The sequence below is a fragment of the Rhinatrema bivittatum genome, chromosome 12, assembly GCF_901001135.1.
Source record: "Rhinatrema bivittatum chromosome 12, aRhiBiv1.1, whole genome shotgun sequence".
Classification (NCBI taxonomy): Eukaryota; Metazoa; Chordata; class Amphibia; order Gymnophiona; family Rhinatrematidae; genus Rhinatrema; species Rhinatrema bivittatum.
In genome coordinates this window covers 19,867,372-19,887,071 of record NC_042626.1, presented here as the reverse complement: position 1 = coordinate 19,887,071, position 19,700 = coordinate 19,867,372, and the positions used below count along the sequence as shown (strand labels likewise).

The 19,700-nt window shown below is 47.7% G+C and overlaps 1 protein-coding gene across 7 annotated transcripts in view; it reads right to left on the bottom strand.

Annotated features, from left to right (window-relative positions):
• NLRX1 (NLR family member X1) overlaps positions 1-19,497 on the bottom strand; it is a 33,367-nt gene extending 13,870 nt beyond the window's left edge. For 2 of the 7 annotated variants that reach the window (XM_029572728.1, XM_029572726.1), the window contains exons 1-7: positions 19,354-19,459; positions 13,190-13,312; positions 9,637-9,712; positions 7,671-7,765; positions 6,477-7,087; positions 4,675-6,062; positions 2,507-2,593 (exon numbers count right to left, since the gene is read on the bottom strand). In XM_029572728.1, coding sequence (XP_029428588.1) covers positions 2,507-2,593; positions 4,675-6,062; positions 6,477-7,087; positions 7,671-7,765; positions 9,637-9,712; positions 13,190-13,295 — 2,363 coding nt within the window. In that variant the 5' untranslated portion in view covers positions 13,296-13,312; positions 19,354-19,459. Of the gene's footprint in view, positions 1-2,506; positions 2,594-4,674; positions 6,063-6,476; positions 7,088-7,670; positions 7,766-9,636; positions 9,713-13,189; positions 13,313-15,580; positions 15,779-19,353 lie in introns of all 7 variants that reach the window. The other 5 variants (XM_029572729.1, XM_029572727.1, XM_029572732.1 and 2 more) reach the window with 5 other exon arrangements.
• Between the last annotated feature and the right edge of the window lie 203 nt (positions 19,498-19,700).

Below are 19,700 nucleotides of genomic sequence, written 5' to 3'. Positions count from 1 at the left end.
TGAAACAGGCATTACGTCATAAAGAAAATAGATGGCGCAAAACCCCTAACACAACTACTCTTTCAACATACAAGGGATACTTACATCACTACAGGACCGCCATTCTACAGAAAAAAAAGGAATACTACGCAAACAAAATACACAATTTCCAATATGATGCTCAGGCCCTATTCGGTTACGTTTCACAAATCACTAAATCTATCCCCCCACCTATCCCAGACGAACAAGCTCTTTCCAAGGCTAATGAGCTCGCGTCATTCTTTCAACAGAAGATCGCAAATACCCTCGCCCTCCTTCCTACAAATACAACACCTCTCAAGTCAGGCAAGAATCATCAGTCCCTTACTAGTCCCAAGTTTGACAATTTCGAATTAATCTCCACTAAAGAGATCGAAGCCCTCCTAAAAAGACAGAAACCTTCAAGCCATCCGGCTGACAACATACCATCGAGACTCCTGCTTCTCATCCCAAACGCTATCTCAGGACCTCTGACCAGTATTATAAACAGCCTTCTAACCCAAGGAAGCTACCCTGACAGTCTAAAAACCGCCTCACTCAAGCCCCTCCTCAAGAAACACAACTTAGACCCTAATGTACTAGCTAACTTCAGACCCATCTCGAACCTCCCATTCGTTGCCAAACTAACTGAGAAACTGGTAAACACCCAGCTCTCTGATTATCTTGAAGACCACAAGATCCTATACCCCTCGCAATATGGTTTCCGTAAATCACGCAACACGGAAACCCTCCTCATCTCACTTACAGACCATATTATTATGGGGTTAGACAAAGGACACTCCTTTTTATTAATCCTGTTAGACATTTCGGCGGCATTTGACACCGTCAACCATACCATCCTGCTGGACCGCCTAGCTGATATCGGCATCTCCGGATCTGCCCACAACTGGTTCAAGTCATTCCTCAGTAACAGGACTTTTAAAGTTAAAATCAACAACAAAGAGTCACCCCTAACAAAATCAAATCTTGGTGTACCACAAGGTTCCTCCTTATCTCCAACCCTTTTTAACATTTACCTCCTCCCCCTCTGCCAACTATTAACGGAGCTCGATCTAATTCATTATCTGTACACAGACGACGTGCAGATTCTAATCCCAATAACAGATTCAATTTCAAAAGCGCTCACCCATTGGAATAACTGCCTTCTAGCAATCACAAATCTTCTCAACAGCTTAAACTTGGTTCTCAACGCCTCCAAGACAGAACTGCTCCACATCTCCTCAAATGAAAACAATATCTCCCCTCCATCACCACACATCGCTCATATTACCTGTAAACAGGTCAGAGACCTTGGGGTAATATTAGACAACAGACTAAGCCTGAAGAAAATGGTCAACACAACCGCCAAAGACTGTTTCTACAGGCTACAGATTCTAAAACGACTTAAACCTCTATTATTCTTCCACGACTTCAGGACAGTCCTCCAAGCGCTACTGTTCGCTAAAATAGACTACTGCAGTGCCCTCTTCCTAGGCCTCCCCAAATCCACTACCAAACCACTGCAGATGATACAAAATGCGGCAGCAAGATTGCTAACCAGTACCAGCCGCGGCGATCACATCTCTCCCATCCTCAGGAACCTACATTGGTTACCAGTTAATTTCAGGATTCTATACAAATCAATCACCGTAATCCACAAAACCATACATCAACATCTTCAACTCGACCTGGAAATCCCCTTCACACCCTACTCCTCTAACAGACCAACCAGAGATATTCTCAAAGGCACTCTGAAATTTCCACCCACCAAAGCCTCACGCCTCTCTTCGACCAAAGACAGAGCTTTCTCGATAGCTGGCCCATCTATCTGGAATAGCATCCCATCAAATCTCAGATTGGAGCCTTGCCTTTTAACTTTTAGAAAAAGTCTTAAAACATGGCTCTTTCACCAAGCCTTCGCCGATCCACCAGACATTCTCTAATTGTCCTTCACTCTTACCCGGTCTGGCATTGACACTCACGAATGGACTCTGACTCTCCCAGGTTAAAGCACCTCTAAGCTCGTAACCTTACGCTTATGGTATCACTGGTTTATCTCCGGCCTTACCTTCCTTCCAGCTTGCTTGCAAGCTTCCAAGTTCTCTCTCCCTGTTGATTGTAACTTTGACTTATTCCTACCTATTGTTTATCTTTCGCTCATTTGAATTTGTTACTCCTTTTATACCCTTGTTAAATGTAAACCGATCCGATATGGTTATTCACTATGAAGGTCGGTATATAAAACTGTTAAATAAATAAATAAATAAATGTTTACATGGCAGCACACCTGAGAGCGAGAGAGAAATAAAAAGAGTTATGAGAGAGCACAGTCACAACAGAAAGATGGCACATCAGAGGGAGCAGAAAAAGCAGAGACATGGAGGAAGAATGACAGGGAGGAAGAGGAGAGCATGAGACAGGGGAAGGGGAAGGTGGGGATATTAACAGAGCCAACTCTGGCCTGGGGGTAAGACTCGGACACAGCCCTGGCTGCTGCCACCTCACTCACCGCAGGGTCTCCACTTCACATCTGTCATGCAGAAGAAACTTCCCGATGTCTTCACAGGCCTCAGGGCCCAGGCTGTTTAACTGCAGACTAAAGCAAAGTGTGAAGAGCCAGAGATTACTAAAAAATACACCAGGGTAAGCTAAAAAGTATCTGCAAAGAATTTATTAAAATTAAACACAGCAGAAAAACGGAATCCACAAGAGCATCGGTATTCAACACCGTCCGCCTGCATTTCAACACGCTCGGTCCAGCGCTGCGAAAGCTTCGGTATGCCTTAAAAAAAAAAAAAGGTTTCAGACGGGCGACAAGCTACGCATGCATCACCTCCTTCAATTCCTGGTCACCGGCAGGATGGCGGCCTCCGAAAGCATCTTGGAAAGGTCCAGACAGAGGACGACCCAACGGAACAAAGTCAGGGCTGTATGGGGTACGCCTTACGATCTCGGAGCAGTGCCGCTGGAGTGTTCTGACCGCGCGGGGCAGCCACCTGGAGGCGAGCGTTCTCCTGCAACTCCATGACACCTCACAGCAGTCGCCCTCGGTGTTTTCTCCAAATCAACGGCTTCCGCTTGTCACCCGCTGTCTTACCGTGTGTTTCCATTTCATCTTCTGAGGTTTGCTCTCAGTGCAGCCACTCTGCCTACCTCATGCATTCAAAGCTGCTTGAAGAGGCTGTCATTTTGCCAGTGAGGACGTCGTGAAAGAGGCACACATGGCTTGCCATTCGTCCAAAACCTTTTTTTCCCCCCCCGATGACGGTACCGAAGCTTGAGCTGTGCTGGACCAAGTTTGTTTAAATGCATGGGGACTGTGCTGAAAAATCCTGCACTTGAGTTCTGTATTGCTGGTCTGTTCATTTTAATAAATACTTTGCAGATACCTTTTGACTTCCCCTCATAGAACCACGGCGTTTAAAGCTCAAGAACAGTTTGTAAACATTTAGGTATTCTAGAACTACAGTAGGGCCCGCGAATGGCCACGCAGTATAGTTTCACAAAATGAGGACCAGTGGCATGTGACTAAGCTACTCCATGCATGGTGGCATTCGGTGGCAATTTTAACACAACCCCCAGATCTGCATCTGAACTATACCTCTGCCCAGTGACAGCAGAACGTCACCCAACCTAGCCTAATCCCCCCCCCCCACAGGAATACAGGCCCTGATTTATGCAACAGCACCATAAGCAACTACATATGGTGCCACGTTTTGAAGATCCCCTTAAGGTCCATGAAAGAAAGAAAAAAAAAAAAAGATGGCCACCCAACCAGCATGCTCTCTCAGACCCTGCGCTGGCTCCACCCTTCTTCCCAGGATTCCTGTTACCAAGGAAACCCAGGTGAGGGAAGAGGCTGCTGCTAGGGCCTGTGAGTGCATGCCGGCTTACAGGCCCCCCCCCCCCCTCCCTCCACTAACTTACACTCTCATTGCTAATGCTGCCAAGATCCGGACCAGCCAAAAGAGGCAGGGGGACAGGACAACATGGGAAGAGGAGCTGGGAAACAGTGGGCACTTCTACAATGTAGTACAGCTATGGGCATAAAAACCTGGGAGCTCCTTATTGAATCTAATCTCTCCCACTGACAGCAGGAACCTCAAGAGCTCCTCCAAAGCACAGGGCCTTTCCTTCGGTGTCTGGAACAGTCTTACATGCCCAACTCAAAGTAGTGTCAGCTCTCAGCCTTTCTTCCTTCAGATCACAGGCCATTAGAGGCCACCTCGGTCTGTGTTTCATAGAAACAGCTAAAGGTAAGATAGCTTCTCATCAAGAGTTAACCCTACCATCCTTGTTACATTTTTTTTCAGTTCTCTGTCAGTTTTTGGATCTTAATTCTGCGAGTGATTGTACTAAGGGTGCCATTTTTGAGGCCTTGTATGTTGGGGGCTTAGGTTAACATTCTCATCTTCAGAGCTGGAATATGGTCTCACTGTTCAAAAGATGCTGAGCTGAGATCCTACAGAGGACCCCGATTCAAATCCCTGCTCCCACATTTCTACCTGGTAGCCTTTACATACCACCAAACATCTCCTCACATTTTGCTAGACAAAGGGTTAGGTTTATCAAAGGCATTTCCCATTGACACAGAATGGGAAAGAACATTTGATAAATTAGACCCAGGGTATATCTTGGGTCGCTGTAGGTCACTAGCGCAAAAGGATTAGGACTCACTCAAGGGTCTTGCACCGCAAGAAGAGGGGACTGAGGGTCCTTAAGTCATCAGGGTCCATGTGGCAGGAAGTGAGGTCCAGCTCGGTCACCTTATGGCCACTGGTGCCCAACACTGCTGCCAGGACATAGCACTTCAGAGGGGTCATCCTGACCGAAGAGAGATCAAGCACCTTCAAGGAGTGCACCACTTCTGCAGTAAAGCGCTCGTTCTGAAATTCGTAGAGGAAGAAGAGGAAGTCCATGAGTTCAGAGGGTGGCTGCTTCCTCAGGCTGCTCTTCAGCAGGTGCTTCTTCATGGCCTTTGTGATCTCAAAGGCAGCAAAGTTCTTGATGGAACAGCCCAGCTGGTCAAGAGTGGCCCGGTTACGCCTTGACAGCAGGCCACCCATGAAGATAGGGAACAGTTCGAAGGCCTCTTCCAGCTCCTGCTGATCAGAAGGGAGTAGAGGACCTTCCACCCCCAGGATGCTAGAATTAATTTGATCCAAGACATCATCATTGAAGGCATCCTCCTCCCGGAACATCTCCACTGCCAAGATCTGGGCAATATTGTCACGGTTCTTGCCACTGATCTTGCCGTACAGACGTGGGAACATCTTCAGCAGATTGAACAGTGCAAAGATGCGCAAGGGCAAGAACTTGGCCAGGATATTCAAGATAGTAGTGATGTCCTCGCCAGCCTTGCCGATGACGTCAGACACTTCACTGCCAATGCGCTGCAGCACCGTGCGATTCTCACCCAGTACCACATACAGTGCGGCCAGGTATTCCTGCATGGCAGGGATAGTGAAAACAAACATCTTCTCCTTCCCTGGCTGCAAACAGGGCATGAGGAAGAAGTTCAGGACATCACTACGGAAGACCGTCAGCAGGTTCAGCTCCTCCTCTGTCTTCATCTCTACCTCGAAGGACCTCTGCATGTCCTCCTCTGTAAAGTGCGTCTGGCGGGATTTGAAGCCTTCGTATGCAAGCTTCCCCAGCAGCTTGGCCACGTAACGCATCATGGAGACCTGTGAGCTATCATGGTTGTCCAGAATCTCGCCACTGAAGTTAAGTCTCAGGAAGCTGGTGTAGATGCTGGTCAGGGTCTGATTGGGCGTGGTGGCCTTGGTGAAGTAAAGGAAGTGCAGGGTGGCACAGGTCAGCCAACAATAAGAGGGCAGGAAACAGGCAGCTGCTAGCTGCTGGTGGTGCTCCAGATTGCGAGACAGCATCTCCATCAAGTTGGCAGTCTCAGTGGCATCCCCACCCGTATGAGACAGGCGTATCTGGAAATAAAGCTTCTGCAGGTCCGTGTTCAAGAAGCCACAGATTTTCACGTAGCGGTCCACATATTTGCTTGGGATTCGCCCAAGTGCAGAAGGCCTGGTGGTCACGATCACATTAGCCTAAGTCCCAAGGGCACCAAGGGAACATAGAAGAAGGGTCAGTACACATCATTCCAGTTCTTTCGTCGTCATCAAATTAACTTTTCACATTCAAAGAAACCTTTTATGTACTGCTATAAGTTTCTTTTCTCTTAACTGTCTACTTCTGTTTTTCTCTTTTCTGTGGGAAGATGCAATGCATCGTACATAGAGAAATGCGCGCACACTCTAGCACACATATAAATAGATAGATAAATGGATAAGACTTTTAAACTCATGCACGTGTCTACATTCCATACACAAATTTACTTAGGTACATTTATTACACTCACGGAGACACTTGCACACATCTGCATTTACACATTCACGAACAAGCATGCACAGAAATGGGCATATGAATACGCATGCTCATGAGCCCAACGTGCCAGTGCAGACCTCAGGCAGAAGGTACTTTCTCATCAGGTTGACTATGATGGCCGCTGGGGGTACGGGTTCCTCAGAGTCACCGCACAGCTCTGTCCCAGCTAGGCGGAAGTCCAGCTTAAGCCACTCCAGGCCGTTGAGCACGAAGAGAGTGCGGAGGTTGGGGGAACCCAGCCGGGGCAGAATCTCGCGCAGATGTGGGTACTTCTTGGTGATTAGGCGCTTGAGGGATATGGAGGCGCTGCTTTGGGACAGGTCCTCGCAGGAGAAGGGGATCACTAGGTCATACTGTGGCAGCCGCCCGTGGCACCAGTCCAGCACCAGCTTCTTCAACAAGGTGCTTTTGCCCGTGCCAACGGTGCCGTAGAGCACCACGTTCTTCACGAGTCGCCCGCTGGCATTGGCACTGAACACATCCTGGATGGCAATGGTCCGTGAGCAGCCATGGGTCTGCAGCTGATTGTGCAGGCTCAGGGGCTTCAGGTTCTCCTCCAGGGAGCTCTCCTTAATAACAGGGTCCACGTGGATTGCGTCCATTGTGAAAGAGGGACCAAACTGCTTCTCTTCCGTGGGCAAGTAACTGAACCACTCGGCCAGGTGCTTCTTGTGCTGCTGAACTGCATCTGTTGGTGAGAGAAAGGGAGATGCTCAGACTCCAATCCCCCACCCACCCGTGCGGGGTCTCTGTCTTTGATGTGAGTGGGTTACTCACATCAAAGACAGAGACCCCGCACGCCACCCATGAGAAAGATGCAAAATACTGCACCACAAGAGAGACCCTTATTGCCCCACCCACGTGCAAGAGAAGGGCCCCTATACTCCAGTCACATATCCCACCTGTGAGCCCCTTTAGAACCAGAGAGTGAGAGCCTAATATCTCCTTGGAAAGAGAGAGAGACTCCTCTGTACCCACCGGGCCTCAGCACCTTCATCCCAGCCACGAGAGAGGGAAACACTTTGTAACCACCAGTGACAAAAAACAGTCACTCCATGAAAGAATGCTCCATGCCCAACCTTCAAAAGAGAGTCATGCCCCATAACCAGCCGAGACCTAGAGAAACCCAGAGAGAGAGATCCCACACACGAGAGCGTGCAGGAAATGAAAGATGGCAACATTAACCGAAGTGAAGACGACAGTGTGCACGACCGACCCCTCCCACTGAGCGCCCCCAACCCGGCTCTGACGGAAGCACTACCCCTTCTCACCTCCGGATGTCAGACTCATTAACATTTGTCCACCCCAGCTGGATCCCGGAAGCAAGAAGCCCTTCCGCATCTCTTGGCGACACTGAGATATCCGACTAAAAAGAGGTCAACAGGTCAGTGGAGAGGTGACGAAGAGAGGATTCACAGCCATCACGAGCAGGAGCACAGGGTGCAAGTGAAGGGAGAGAAAAGGGGCCCAGCAGCGGATTCAATCCCAGAGCCTGGCTCAGGGCAGCTGGGTGCAAGGGTGCTGCAGAGGCCGCGCCCACGGCCCCAGTTACTGCAGAGCAATGCCACCTACGGCCAGACTCGGGATGCAAACGTATCAGGTTCCCGTGATCTGTGGTCCCTAGCCAAGGCCTGTCACTGCGATTGCTGGGCTGAACGGAGGGAAGGGGTTATAGAGCGGGGTAAAGCAGAGGCTCATGGGGCTGTCCTAAATGAACTGGAAGAAGGGAGAGGAGGAAACTGAGAAAGACAGAAAAAGAGTGAAAGGGAGCACAGTAAGCAAGGGGCTGTAGAGAGAGGAAGTAAGATCACGGTGGGGGTGGGAAGGCAGGAGAGAAGCAACTCGACACTCTGCTGGCTGTGAAAGCTTGTATTGGACCAGCATATGGATTACCCAAAGGCAGGGCCGATGCTAAGGAGCGGGTGCAGCCAGTGCCAGGTGCCCCGAAGCTCTGCCTGGCAAACCACATTATCTGAAGGGACCTGCGTCACCCGGGAAGCTTATGTACTGTGACATCTTTGTATTGTCATGTAACCCAACTTTAGCAAGAGGCACTGAAAGCATGCGACGCATGTCCTTTGCGATACTGCAGGGCGGCAAACCGTATGCTGTCTCTTTAAGGGCTGCAAAGCAGCTGTAGAGTTAGAAGGTAACACAGAGCATGTGCGGGCACGCAGACTACTGGCTCTGTTAAACCAGAAGGACAGCATTTCTTTGCTCTACTACAATGCTTAAGAACTATTATTTGTTTGCAATTAAGGTAGCAGCCCTTCAAATTTTCAGTCACTAAAATTGTGCTGGAGAGGATTGGATCTAATCTTGGGATCTTACCGGGTGCCTGTAACCTAGACTGGCCACTGTCCAAGACAGGATGTTGGGCTTGATGGACCTTTGGTTTGACCCAGTACGGCATTTATGTTCTCAGGAATCATTTTATCTTGATTCAATAAAAAGATGGCACAGCCAGCAAAGAATCCAGCTCTCCAAGTCCAGGATCAATACGGCAATGAGAACTGTGCAGAGACTAGAAATGGAAACCTGGAGAAGGCAGAGTCTGCATGCAGTGCAACACCGGAGAAAGAGAAGACAGGGAACGCACTCTCCTGCACTGTGCAACATGAAGAGAGGGAGATTTCCCAAAAGTGACAGAGAAAAGCAAAGACCTCCCAGCAGAGTGCACGGGAAAACTCGGCATAATCCGGGTGCAAAGAGGGAAAAGAACAGAAAAATATGATGCCCAGAGACAATACCGATACCGTACAAATATTAATTAAAACATTCACAACTTCTCAATACATTTTTCTCCCTTTGTAGCTGCATTTTCCTGCTTCTCACTGGACTGCTCTCGTGGTCCTTGCTTCTCACTCCTATTCCTGATTCTCCTTTTCATTTTCCTTTCGTTTCTCCCTCTTTTTCCACATCTCCTCTACCTTTTCTCTTCCATAACTCAGCTTCTGCATCTCTTCTCCACTGTCAGCACTGTCTCCCCCATCTTTCCCCAACATCCACTGCCTGCCCTACCTCTCCCTTCCTAGTATCACCGCAGCTCCCTCTCCATTCTGCTCTCCCCCTTCCCCTTCTTTTTTCAGCTCCCCCTCAACCTTTGGGGTTTTTTGCTCCCCTCAGCTCCCCCTCCACCAAGACCCAAAAGGGGACAAGGAGCGAGAAGGCAGATGGATGTAACACGAAAGCACATTGCCGTGCAGGGGATCATGAAAACAGGTTCTCTGATCTCACCTGGGTCTGAAGGGGAAGGGAGCAGGCCGGCCGTTACTGAACAGGCTTCTCTGCAGAACGCAAGGTCTGACCAGCCCTGAAACACAAAGAATGCAGCTAAAGGAAGTACAGGCTGACCCATCAGCATTCAATGCCCCCCCTCCTCTGACCCTCACGTTCTATAACCCAGGCTCCAGCATCCTGTAACCCTCTCATCCTGACTCAAGCACACCACACCCTTAGCCAAGCGCCCTCAAACTCCCACCTCAGTGCGCGCAGGGTGATTAATTTACCTGTTTGTGGATGCTGCGGGACACATCAGCTGCCATCTTGAAACTGGCAAAAGGCAGGTTTGGATGGCAAGGGGTGGGCTAGACCGTTCCATCCTGCCTCTTTCTCCATCCTTCCCCTTTACTTGCTATGGGCGAGCCAGCAGGTTGTTTCAGTGGCTTGTGCCACAGGTCCTGGAGTGCACTGCTGGGTTGAGTTTGAATTGTCAGACCGGTTGGGTTAGGGCTGTGTGTCTGTGCATGCATTTGAGAGGACCAACGAGAAGACAAGGCTGGTATAACATCAGCAGAAATACCAGTTACCCATGTCAAGGAGGAAGGCTTTAAGCCAGTCTTGGGTTTCTGACAACCCCCACCCTGATGCTTTCTGGTACCTGCAGTGCTGATTTCAAATGGGAGCAGCAGGGACTACATATACCACAATGCTCTGTAAGTATAAGAACCAGGAAACAGAGGCTAAAAGACTCCCTTCTCGGCTCATTTACCAGCTCTGCCGCAGTCAAAGGCAAGTGACCCGGAGCGGCCATTTTGCCCTTCATAACAAGCAACTCATTCAGAGTTATCGAGGACAAAACATTCTCCTTTAGCTATTTGGTTCTGCTAAGCCCTTTGTTATTAACATTTCAGTAGCCTGTGGAGTTGGTATATACCTAATTTGAATAGTATTTTAGTTGTGATGTTAATTGAGTTCATTATATAGTCCATGGTGGAAAGTCTTACATGCAAAAATGTCATAGGAAATTTGTTCTGGCAGGGAGCTTGAATTAAATGGATTGAGTGGCCAGAAAACCCAGCTCTGTCTGACCGATTGGATGGGGACCAGCTAACAACATCCCAACATGAATAAAATGACCCTCAAAGACTTGAGTACCTTTACCACCGATACAATTAGAGTTAACTGGTCTAAGTCAGCCATATGCGGGCAAGTGGTGGTTCAGTCGGCTGAAAGGACTTGTACCCGTGTTATGAAAGCGCCCATCTCGCACTGAAACGAGGTGCCCCAGGGATCTGGCTTCCAGCCACGGCCTAGGTCTTCAGGATGGCTGGGGATGCCCTGGGTGGGGGAGTCAAGGTCACTGTGCAATGGCGACCGCCTAGTGGATGGATTTAGGGCACGGAGTCCTGGTGCATGGCCCCCAGCCCAGGACTCTCACCGCAATGACTGGGGACTAGCTGACCTGGAAGGGGGATATAACATGGGGAGGAAAAAATCCACCTGCACAGTTTCAACTGAGTCACCAGGTTCCCAGCCTCATGTCCAACTGAGCAGGTGGGAACTGCTTGGCCTAAACGGAGAGAGGTGGTGTCTGGAAAGCATAGGTGTACACTGAATTCATAAAGAAAACGTACGCGAGTAGTAGGCTGCCAACAGCAGGCCTAACAAGCCATCGTTCTGAAGCAGGTAAGGAGTACACGAGTGGTAGGCATACCGACCCCCCGATAATGCAGGGACCTGGGCTTGGAAACTGGCTGGCTGTGTGCGCCTGGCTCTGCTCTTAGGCTCCCTATGGAAAGCTTACCCCTAAAACGTTAAAATGACCTTTCATTTAAAATCTTTTTCTTGGTACAAATAACTCCCAGTGCTCACCTGTTTCTTGAGCAAACTAGGCCAGCAGCAAGTAGGATAACATACATGGCTCACAATTTTCTCCCTTAACCCCCCCCCCCCCCCCCCAAATAAACCCCAAATGTCTGGCACATATTGAGTCCTTGTACAAAGCAGCATTAAAAAAGAGATACAGTAAACAGACATCCAACCAAGCTCCCTACCACACCTCCCCTTCCTCCTATCCTCGCTCCCTAAAATGGCCTTTAAGTGTGAACGTTTACCGCGTATGTCACAGATGTCTATTTATCGAAAAGCGCCGGGATGAATAACAGCCAATGCACGCGCACAAAGTCTAAATCCGACAATTTGTGGAATTTCAGCCGATTATCTTCCAATTAAAACAGTGCGAAGAAAGATGGACGATTCCTGATTAATATTCGTTTCCTCCTTTCTGTTGGCATTACCCTTGATCAAGGCCTTATTTAGTATAAATTGGGTATTTTTCGTGTTCTGTTTTACATGCTCTCTACTTTGAAGGTAGCAAGGAGTCGCTATGGTCCTTGCCCTAGTAAAAGGTGGGGGGTGGGTGTTAAAGGATGCCACAAATATCAGGATTATATAAAAGTAATTAGGGCAATGCAGCGGGCACAGGAGAGCCCTGGTTTTCTACAGCATGCCATAACCCCTGCTCTCCAGCACCAGGTAAACCCCCGCACCCCCACCCTGGCCGTATATATATATATATATATATATATATATATATATATATATATATATATATATATATATATATACATACACACACATACATATATACACACATACATATATATATACATACACACACATACACATATATATATATACATACATACATACACATATATATATATATATACACACATACATATATATATATATACACACATACATATATATACACACATATATATATATATATATACATACACACATACATATATATACATACATATACACATACACATACATATATATACACATACATATATATACATACATATATATATATATATGTGTATATATATATATATGTATGTATGTATGTATGTATATATATATATGTATGTATGTATGTATACATATATGTGTGTATATATATGTATGTGTATATATATATATATATATATATATATACACATACATATATATATATATATACACACACATATATATATATATACACACATACACATATATATATATATACACACATACATATATATACACACACATACATATATACACACACATACATATATATACACACACACACATACAGCTATATACAGTGGAGGGGGCTCCTAGCCCCCTCCACTGTATATAGTATTTATTCTATTTTATTGCACTTTATATATTTATTGCTCCGTTCACCCCTTCTTTATTTTCCTACTCCAAGTTAAGGCTTCCTTGTTATAATGTAACTGTATGCTCTGTATCTCTTGTTGATTGGTTAATTGTATATTCTACTTAGTTCATTGTAAACCGAATTGATTTGATTTGTATCAAGAAATTCGGTATATAAAAGCCTTAATAAATAAATAAATAAAAAATAAATATATACACATACACACATACATACATATACACATACATACATATACACACACACACACACACACACACATATATACACCTGTATATATATATATATTTATTTTTTTTTTAAATTAAACTATCTTCAAGATGTACTCACCCAGAATGGGGGCGTATTGGGAGGGCACATACAGGCCCATGGCCCGCAACACGTTGACCTTGCTCCAGCTGGTCCCAGGCTGAGAGAGACATTTGCGGCACTGCATCCCCCAAGAGCCGACTTCTGCCGAGAAAGGAGAGAGGAAATGCCTGTTAGTGGGCAAGCATCAGCCCCACATGCGAGCCAGACAGCGCTCAGCACTCAGAGCTTGGCAGAGTTCGCAGCACTCTCGGGCCTTTTAATGTAATGAGCTGCAGTGAAAGTAAAAAAAAACCCCAAAAGCTTTTACCAACATCGCAGCTCACAGCTCTGCCCTTCCAGCAGAGCGCCAGCGGTTAAGAGAACAATCTGCAAAACCATTTAGGCGGGCAAAGCAGAGATTTACACGCGTAAAATCCCGTCTAAACACTGCCACCCTTCAACACGGAGACAGGATGCTGGGCTCGAGGGATCTTGGTCTACCCCAGCACGACCCTTCTTAGGTTCTTACGGATAAAAACCACGCGTGGTGATTTCACAACGCACGCACTTTTAGCCGCATTTAGAACTGTGTTTTCGGCGCATCAGACATGGATTGTAGCTTCATGTTTACACAGGTTATTCCCCATGAAAAATCCGCCTGCACACAAAAGCAAATGCGAGCATCCAGGTTACATAAGGAATGCCATACCGGGTACTGTGAAACTTGTGGCGGGTACAAAGTGGAAGTGCATATGGGTTCTCTCTTTGAGGGGTTTGTGGGACTTTGCCCCAATGGGCACAGCTTGAAACCTGCTCCCCCCTCACCCCAACTACATTCTGCAGAATCCCATGTCACCCACCATCGATGCTGATCTAATAAATCCCCTTCCTTCGCTCAGGCCGAGTCAGTGTCTGGCGTGGCAAAGGGGGGGCTCCCTCAGCTTGTTCACAGCCCAGGAACAGCCGGAAGGGTTACATTTCTGTTCTGCTAGAACAGAGGCTGCTTTACATGTGGGGGGGAGGGTTCAAACGAAGAAGCAAGTTCACGCTCTGTCCAGGACGTTTATCCAGTTCTTGGCTCTGCCTCTGCTTTGGGCGTGTGCTCCGTTCTTGTGCGTGGCAGCCTCCCTTGGCAGACAGAGCGCCGATGCAAGCAAGAGGCAGCAAGCATCAACCCCAAAGACGAGCTCTAGCGTGGAGGTGGATTCACCTGTGCAGAAAAAAACCTGCTGCACAAGCCGAGAGATTCGTAAGGGAGCGGGGCTCACTGCAGCAATGCTTGCCCAACAGTCTCCCAAGACTTCCATTTCCTAGTGAGGCAGCGATGTGGCGAGTGTGATGCAGCTCAGTAACTGCAGTGCTGCATCACTGGCGGTTTCCAGCTTCCCCGTCTGGCAAACAATTCAAAAGGGGCCCAGATTCAAGGGCTAGACAGCAGTGCTGCATGCTGCCACGCGGGAAACGTCGGTTTAATTCCCCGAGACAAGCTTCTTTTTCCCTGGAGTAGCCGGGGCCCTGGATGCTGAAGAGGAAGCCCTCGTGGCCTCTCCTCCAAGAGAGGAGGAAAGTCTCCATCATCACACAATGGTGAAACCTAGAAGTTGGAATCAGGATAGACACATACTGGGCTCTAGAGGGAGCTGCAGTCTGTGGCCTCTTGGCTGAGGACCGTCATCGAGCTGGATGGCTTAGGCACGAGGCAGGGAGAAGGCTAAAATAGAGGAAAACCTCCAGGCAGCTGCAAAATGAAGACTCATGGCACCAACAGAACCGGAAGAGGCCACTTCTAATTCAGTTGGAAGCCAAGGCAACAGCTGCCAAGTAAAAAAAAAAAAAATAATAATAATCAGCAGTCCACATCTCTCTCCAATTTCTCATTGACAGAAGTGGAAAGAAGGTTTCAAGCTTTTGAAGCTCCTTCGGTGTTCTGCTCCTATCTTTTAAGGATTCTTGTATATCTAGATGTCGCTGTAGTGCTTATCATCAGACTTGCAAGAGCAGGACCTCAATATATCCAAAGTACGACAGCAAAGCTGCGAGCTCTGGGGGTTAGCACCTGATTCAACCAAAGTACGGCAATGAAGCTGTGAGTTCTGGAGGTCAGACCCAGATACATCCAAAATGGAATGGCAACTGTGTGAGTGTTAAGCAAGAGCCATTTTACTGCAGTCAGTCGCTACCTACAAAGTGAATTGTAGAAACCTGTTTCAAAAAAATGGTTAAATGCAGAATTTGTGGGTGACAGGAATCCCTAAAGGAGGAGACATTATTGTTGGCGAGCAAACAGGTTACACTGTTTTCACTAGTGGCTTCAGAAAGAAGTTGGGTCAGAAAGTACCTGTACCTGAATGGAACTTGCCTTGAGCTAACAAAGAAAATAAACAGCGCTACCACACATCTTTGGAGAAATAAGGCGAAATTTAAATGTACCTGTTAATTTCCTTTCCTTGAGTCCTGACAGTCCAATCCAGGCAAGTGGGTTACACTTCCCCACCAGCAGAGGTTGGCAGAGAACTTATTTTCTTTTCCGAAGTTTTGCCTTCCTATATAGTTTGGAATAGCAGGACTGGATGTCTGTAGTCTCTTTACCCAAGCTTATATTAACTTCAGTTTCAACAGACCTCTTTCCTATTATATCAAAAGTAAAATAAGGATTAAAAATAATTCTGAATAGACTCCTCTGTTCTTCCTTCTCTGGAGTTCTACTTCGTCCTATCCTGTAGGTGAAAACTGCAGAATTTTCTACTTCAAACCTTTATTTTATTTTTAATACTTGGGTGGTTTCTGCACTGATCTGTCAGAACTCCAGGAAAGGAACATTTACATTTTATCTTCCTCATCGTAATTGCCAAACCAGTCCAGACAAGTTGGACGTGCCCAAACAGCACCTAAACTGGGCAGATCGAGACCAGAGTGGCTGCTAAGCCTCTTGCGCCAAACATCAAGTCTTGCTTGCAAATCCAACTTGTAATATTTAACAAACGAGTGTAATGAAGACCAATTCTTGAGCTCGCATCAAGTGCACCAGCGCAGTCCCTCTGGTAATTGCCTATCTTTCCCAACGTAAACAGAAACAAAGTGTCATCTTGATCCATCTTGCTCTGCATGCCTTCAACATTGCTCTCCCCTTCTGGTGACTCCTGAACAGGATGAACATCTTGTCTGACTTCTGGAAGTCATTTGATGACCTTTAAGTAATGAAGCTGTACCTGCCGTACATCTAGGGAATGTAGGCACTTTTTAGACCCAATATATTATGATTTCTTAAATGAGAGTAAGGAAATTGACTGATTGAGGTGGAATTCTGAAACCACATTGGGAAGGAAGGAAGGAACTGAGTGGATTGTGACCCTGTCTCTCGAAAAGGTCAAAACGAGGTCCCTGCATGACAGCAACTGCAGTTCTGAGATCGCCTTCCAGAGCAGGTCCTTAATGAACGCCCCCTTCAGAACCCAAGCCAGAATTATCTGGTGCTACGGGGACACACATGCAGCACCCCCATGAAGAAGCATGCTCAATCTGTGTCTGAGGCCAATGAGCTTCCTTCAGTCTGCCACTTGTACACACCAATGCTGCCAATCCCTTGTCTAGGCCTTCCTGCAGGAATTCCAGAACTGCCCCTACCTGTCTTTACAGGGTGACAACCCCTTCTTTCAACACCAGGTATCAAAAGACTCTCCAGACCCTCATATATGCTAGGGACGTGGATCTATTCCTTGCCTTCAACGATGTCATGATTACTGAGTACCCCCGTGTTCCTAACTTTCTCCTTTCAAAAGCCAAGCCGAGATAACATGGAGCTGGATTCTCCATCACTGCTGGCCCTTGCCAAAAGTAGGCCTTTGGTTTCTGTGAGCCTGAGCAGCTCCTCTTGTCAAGTCTGTGTACCAGCTATGTTTGGCCCAGCCTGGTGCCACTAGAACAGTGGTTTCCAAACCTATCCTGGGACCCCCCCCCCCCCCCCAGCCAGTTGGGTTTTCAGGATATCCCCAATGAATATGCATGAGAGAAAATTTGCATGTTATGGAGGTAGTGCATACAAATTTTCTCTCATGCATATTCATTGGAGATATCCTGAAAACCCGACTGGCGGGGAGAGGGGGGGGGGGGGATGTCCCAGGACAGGGTTGGGAACCACTGCACTAGAATGTCCCAGCCTAGATGGTCTGTAATTCTTCAAAGGGGGTCCATGAAGGATAGCAAATCCCCAGTCCAGTTCTCCTTTCATTCCCCTCATCTCAAAATATGCTTTGTGCATGAGGAGGATAAACTTGGGGAAAGGCCTGTTCCTTGCTGCATTCCTGTAGTCCCCAGCATCATCAGTCCTGTCCTTCCCGAGTTAAGACCCTGCGGCTGTATATGTCTTTCCTCCTCCTCCATCTCGAGATTCTCGACCAATGCTACTGCAGCTTCCTGAGTCTCCAACCACCTGAACTCTGGCTTCTCCCCTCCCACTGTCATGCAAGTTGTCTCTCGCTCCTCCTCTACCTTACATCAGGGACATTTCTACGGCTCTCTGTGGTGCTGAAGCGCCCTCCGCAGCTTCCATTGCTTCGCAGATTCTACAGACAGAGCCCGTGATAGTGCTCTGACAGTCGTCCTCACACTGCAGGCTCTTCTTCCCTCTTTCAGTCATGGACATCTGTGGGGCGCTGAACAGACTGCTCCTATCCGGCTGCCAGCTGGCTAATTTTGTTTCTTCCCCTTAATAAGTTTTACATGGGTGGCATGCAGGCATCATCAGGCCCTAACGTGAACTGAATTTCCAGAGCAGGGAAGAATAGGCAGCCCTGGCCCGCATTCTCCCACTCAGTTCCAGCTCTGCCAAGGAGAGCAACCCACCCACTGGGCCATTGCCCTGGGAGCCCTCGATCCATTCCCTGCTATCCAGACCAGTCACCACTGTCCAGGCCTGTTAATCCAGGCATAACTTCAGAAAAGCATGTTATGCCTCCATCAGCTGGTGGGGAGGCTTACCTGTCTGTACTGGTCTGGCAGAATGAGGAGGAATGTATTTATTTCTCAGTGGGTCTATAGCAGAGCGTCCTTAATATGCCCTGGTGACCCCACTACCAGCACTGGTCTCCAGTGTATGCAGATTTGACTCATGCACATTCACTGTGGATAGCCTGAAAACTAGACTGGCTGGGGGATCTCCAGGACCAGGGGTGGTAAACTACAGTCTTCAGCAGCCACAAACAGGCCAGGTTTTCAGGATATCCACAATAAATATGCATGAGAGATATTTGTATGCAAATCTATCTCATGCATATTCATTGTGGATATCCTGAAAACCTGGCCTGTTTGTGTCTCTTGATACCCCAGCCCAAGACAGTGAGAGCCTGGCCATAGAAAATGAGCTGGAGAACCCCGGAGCCCTGGAGAGAACTACTCAGCCCAGGGAAACCAGGATTTAAGGCAAAAATAATAGGCCAACACACAAAAATCGTTCTGGTGTTTCCTCTGCCTCTTTTAATCTTTTGCTAGGGCAGTGTTTCCCCAGTCAGGTTTGATATCTGTAATGAATAAGCATACACTAGACCTCCAATGTATGCAAGTCTGTCCTATGCACATTCATTACAGATATCCTGAAAACTCAACAGGTTGTGTGTTGCTCCTCCAGATGGATGGGAATCATCGTAACAACAAGGTCCCCTTCAACCAGCCCCTTCCGTGCTCTGGAGGGATATAAAAATAGTAGCAAACGCTGTCTGAGGAATCCGCTCAGATATGAGAGGGAGAAACGAGCGTAGGTCTGCCCCTACACACACACACACACACACACACACACACACACGAGATTGCCATCTCATGACATAGAAGCGGGCAGGAAGTGTCCTGATCTAGGGATCTTTTAGAAGGGGGATCTTTATCAGGCCCCTGTTATTAATGAGCAGCAAAGAAACAGTAAACAAAAAATTCCCAAGCTTCCCGTTTCACGTTTTCACCAGCCTGCTGCACTTTCTCCCCCACTCCAACTGGTTTAGATTCAGGGAACTCTAGTGGCACCACACTTTGCACGTTTGCTGTTAAAGCTTTGTGGGACCTCAGTACAGAAGAAACTTGAGCATCTTCTACCACTTTTACTTCTGTCTCTTCCCTTCCATCTCTCTGTCTCCTTGTCTCAAGGGTGACGGGGGAGAGAGAAAGGGGGGGTCCAATGCCTTGACCTTGCGGGTCAGTAGTCAGCCACCGACCCTCACCTCCACCTAGTGACCGGTCAGTCCTCCCGCCGGCCTCCCCTCTCGGTTACCTCCAGTCCTTTTAGCGATTTCTCTGCGGATTCTGCAACAACTTCCTTCATCCAGAGGCCCCTCCTACGCTGCTCAGAGGCTGTTGGTTCTCTGGGTCACACCCCAGGAAGGGGAGAAAAGCAAGCCGGGAGGGCGAAACAGAAGCAGGAAGACGCTGCCAGGCGGCGTAATCTGCTGACTCTGCCTATTTTTTGGGGGGAGGGGTCAGGACAGGTGGATCCTGTCCTGGTTTTATCTTAGTCCCTCATGGGGCTTTGCCAGCGACCTGCAATTTCTCGTAGGAACCGAAAGCTCCC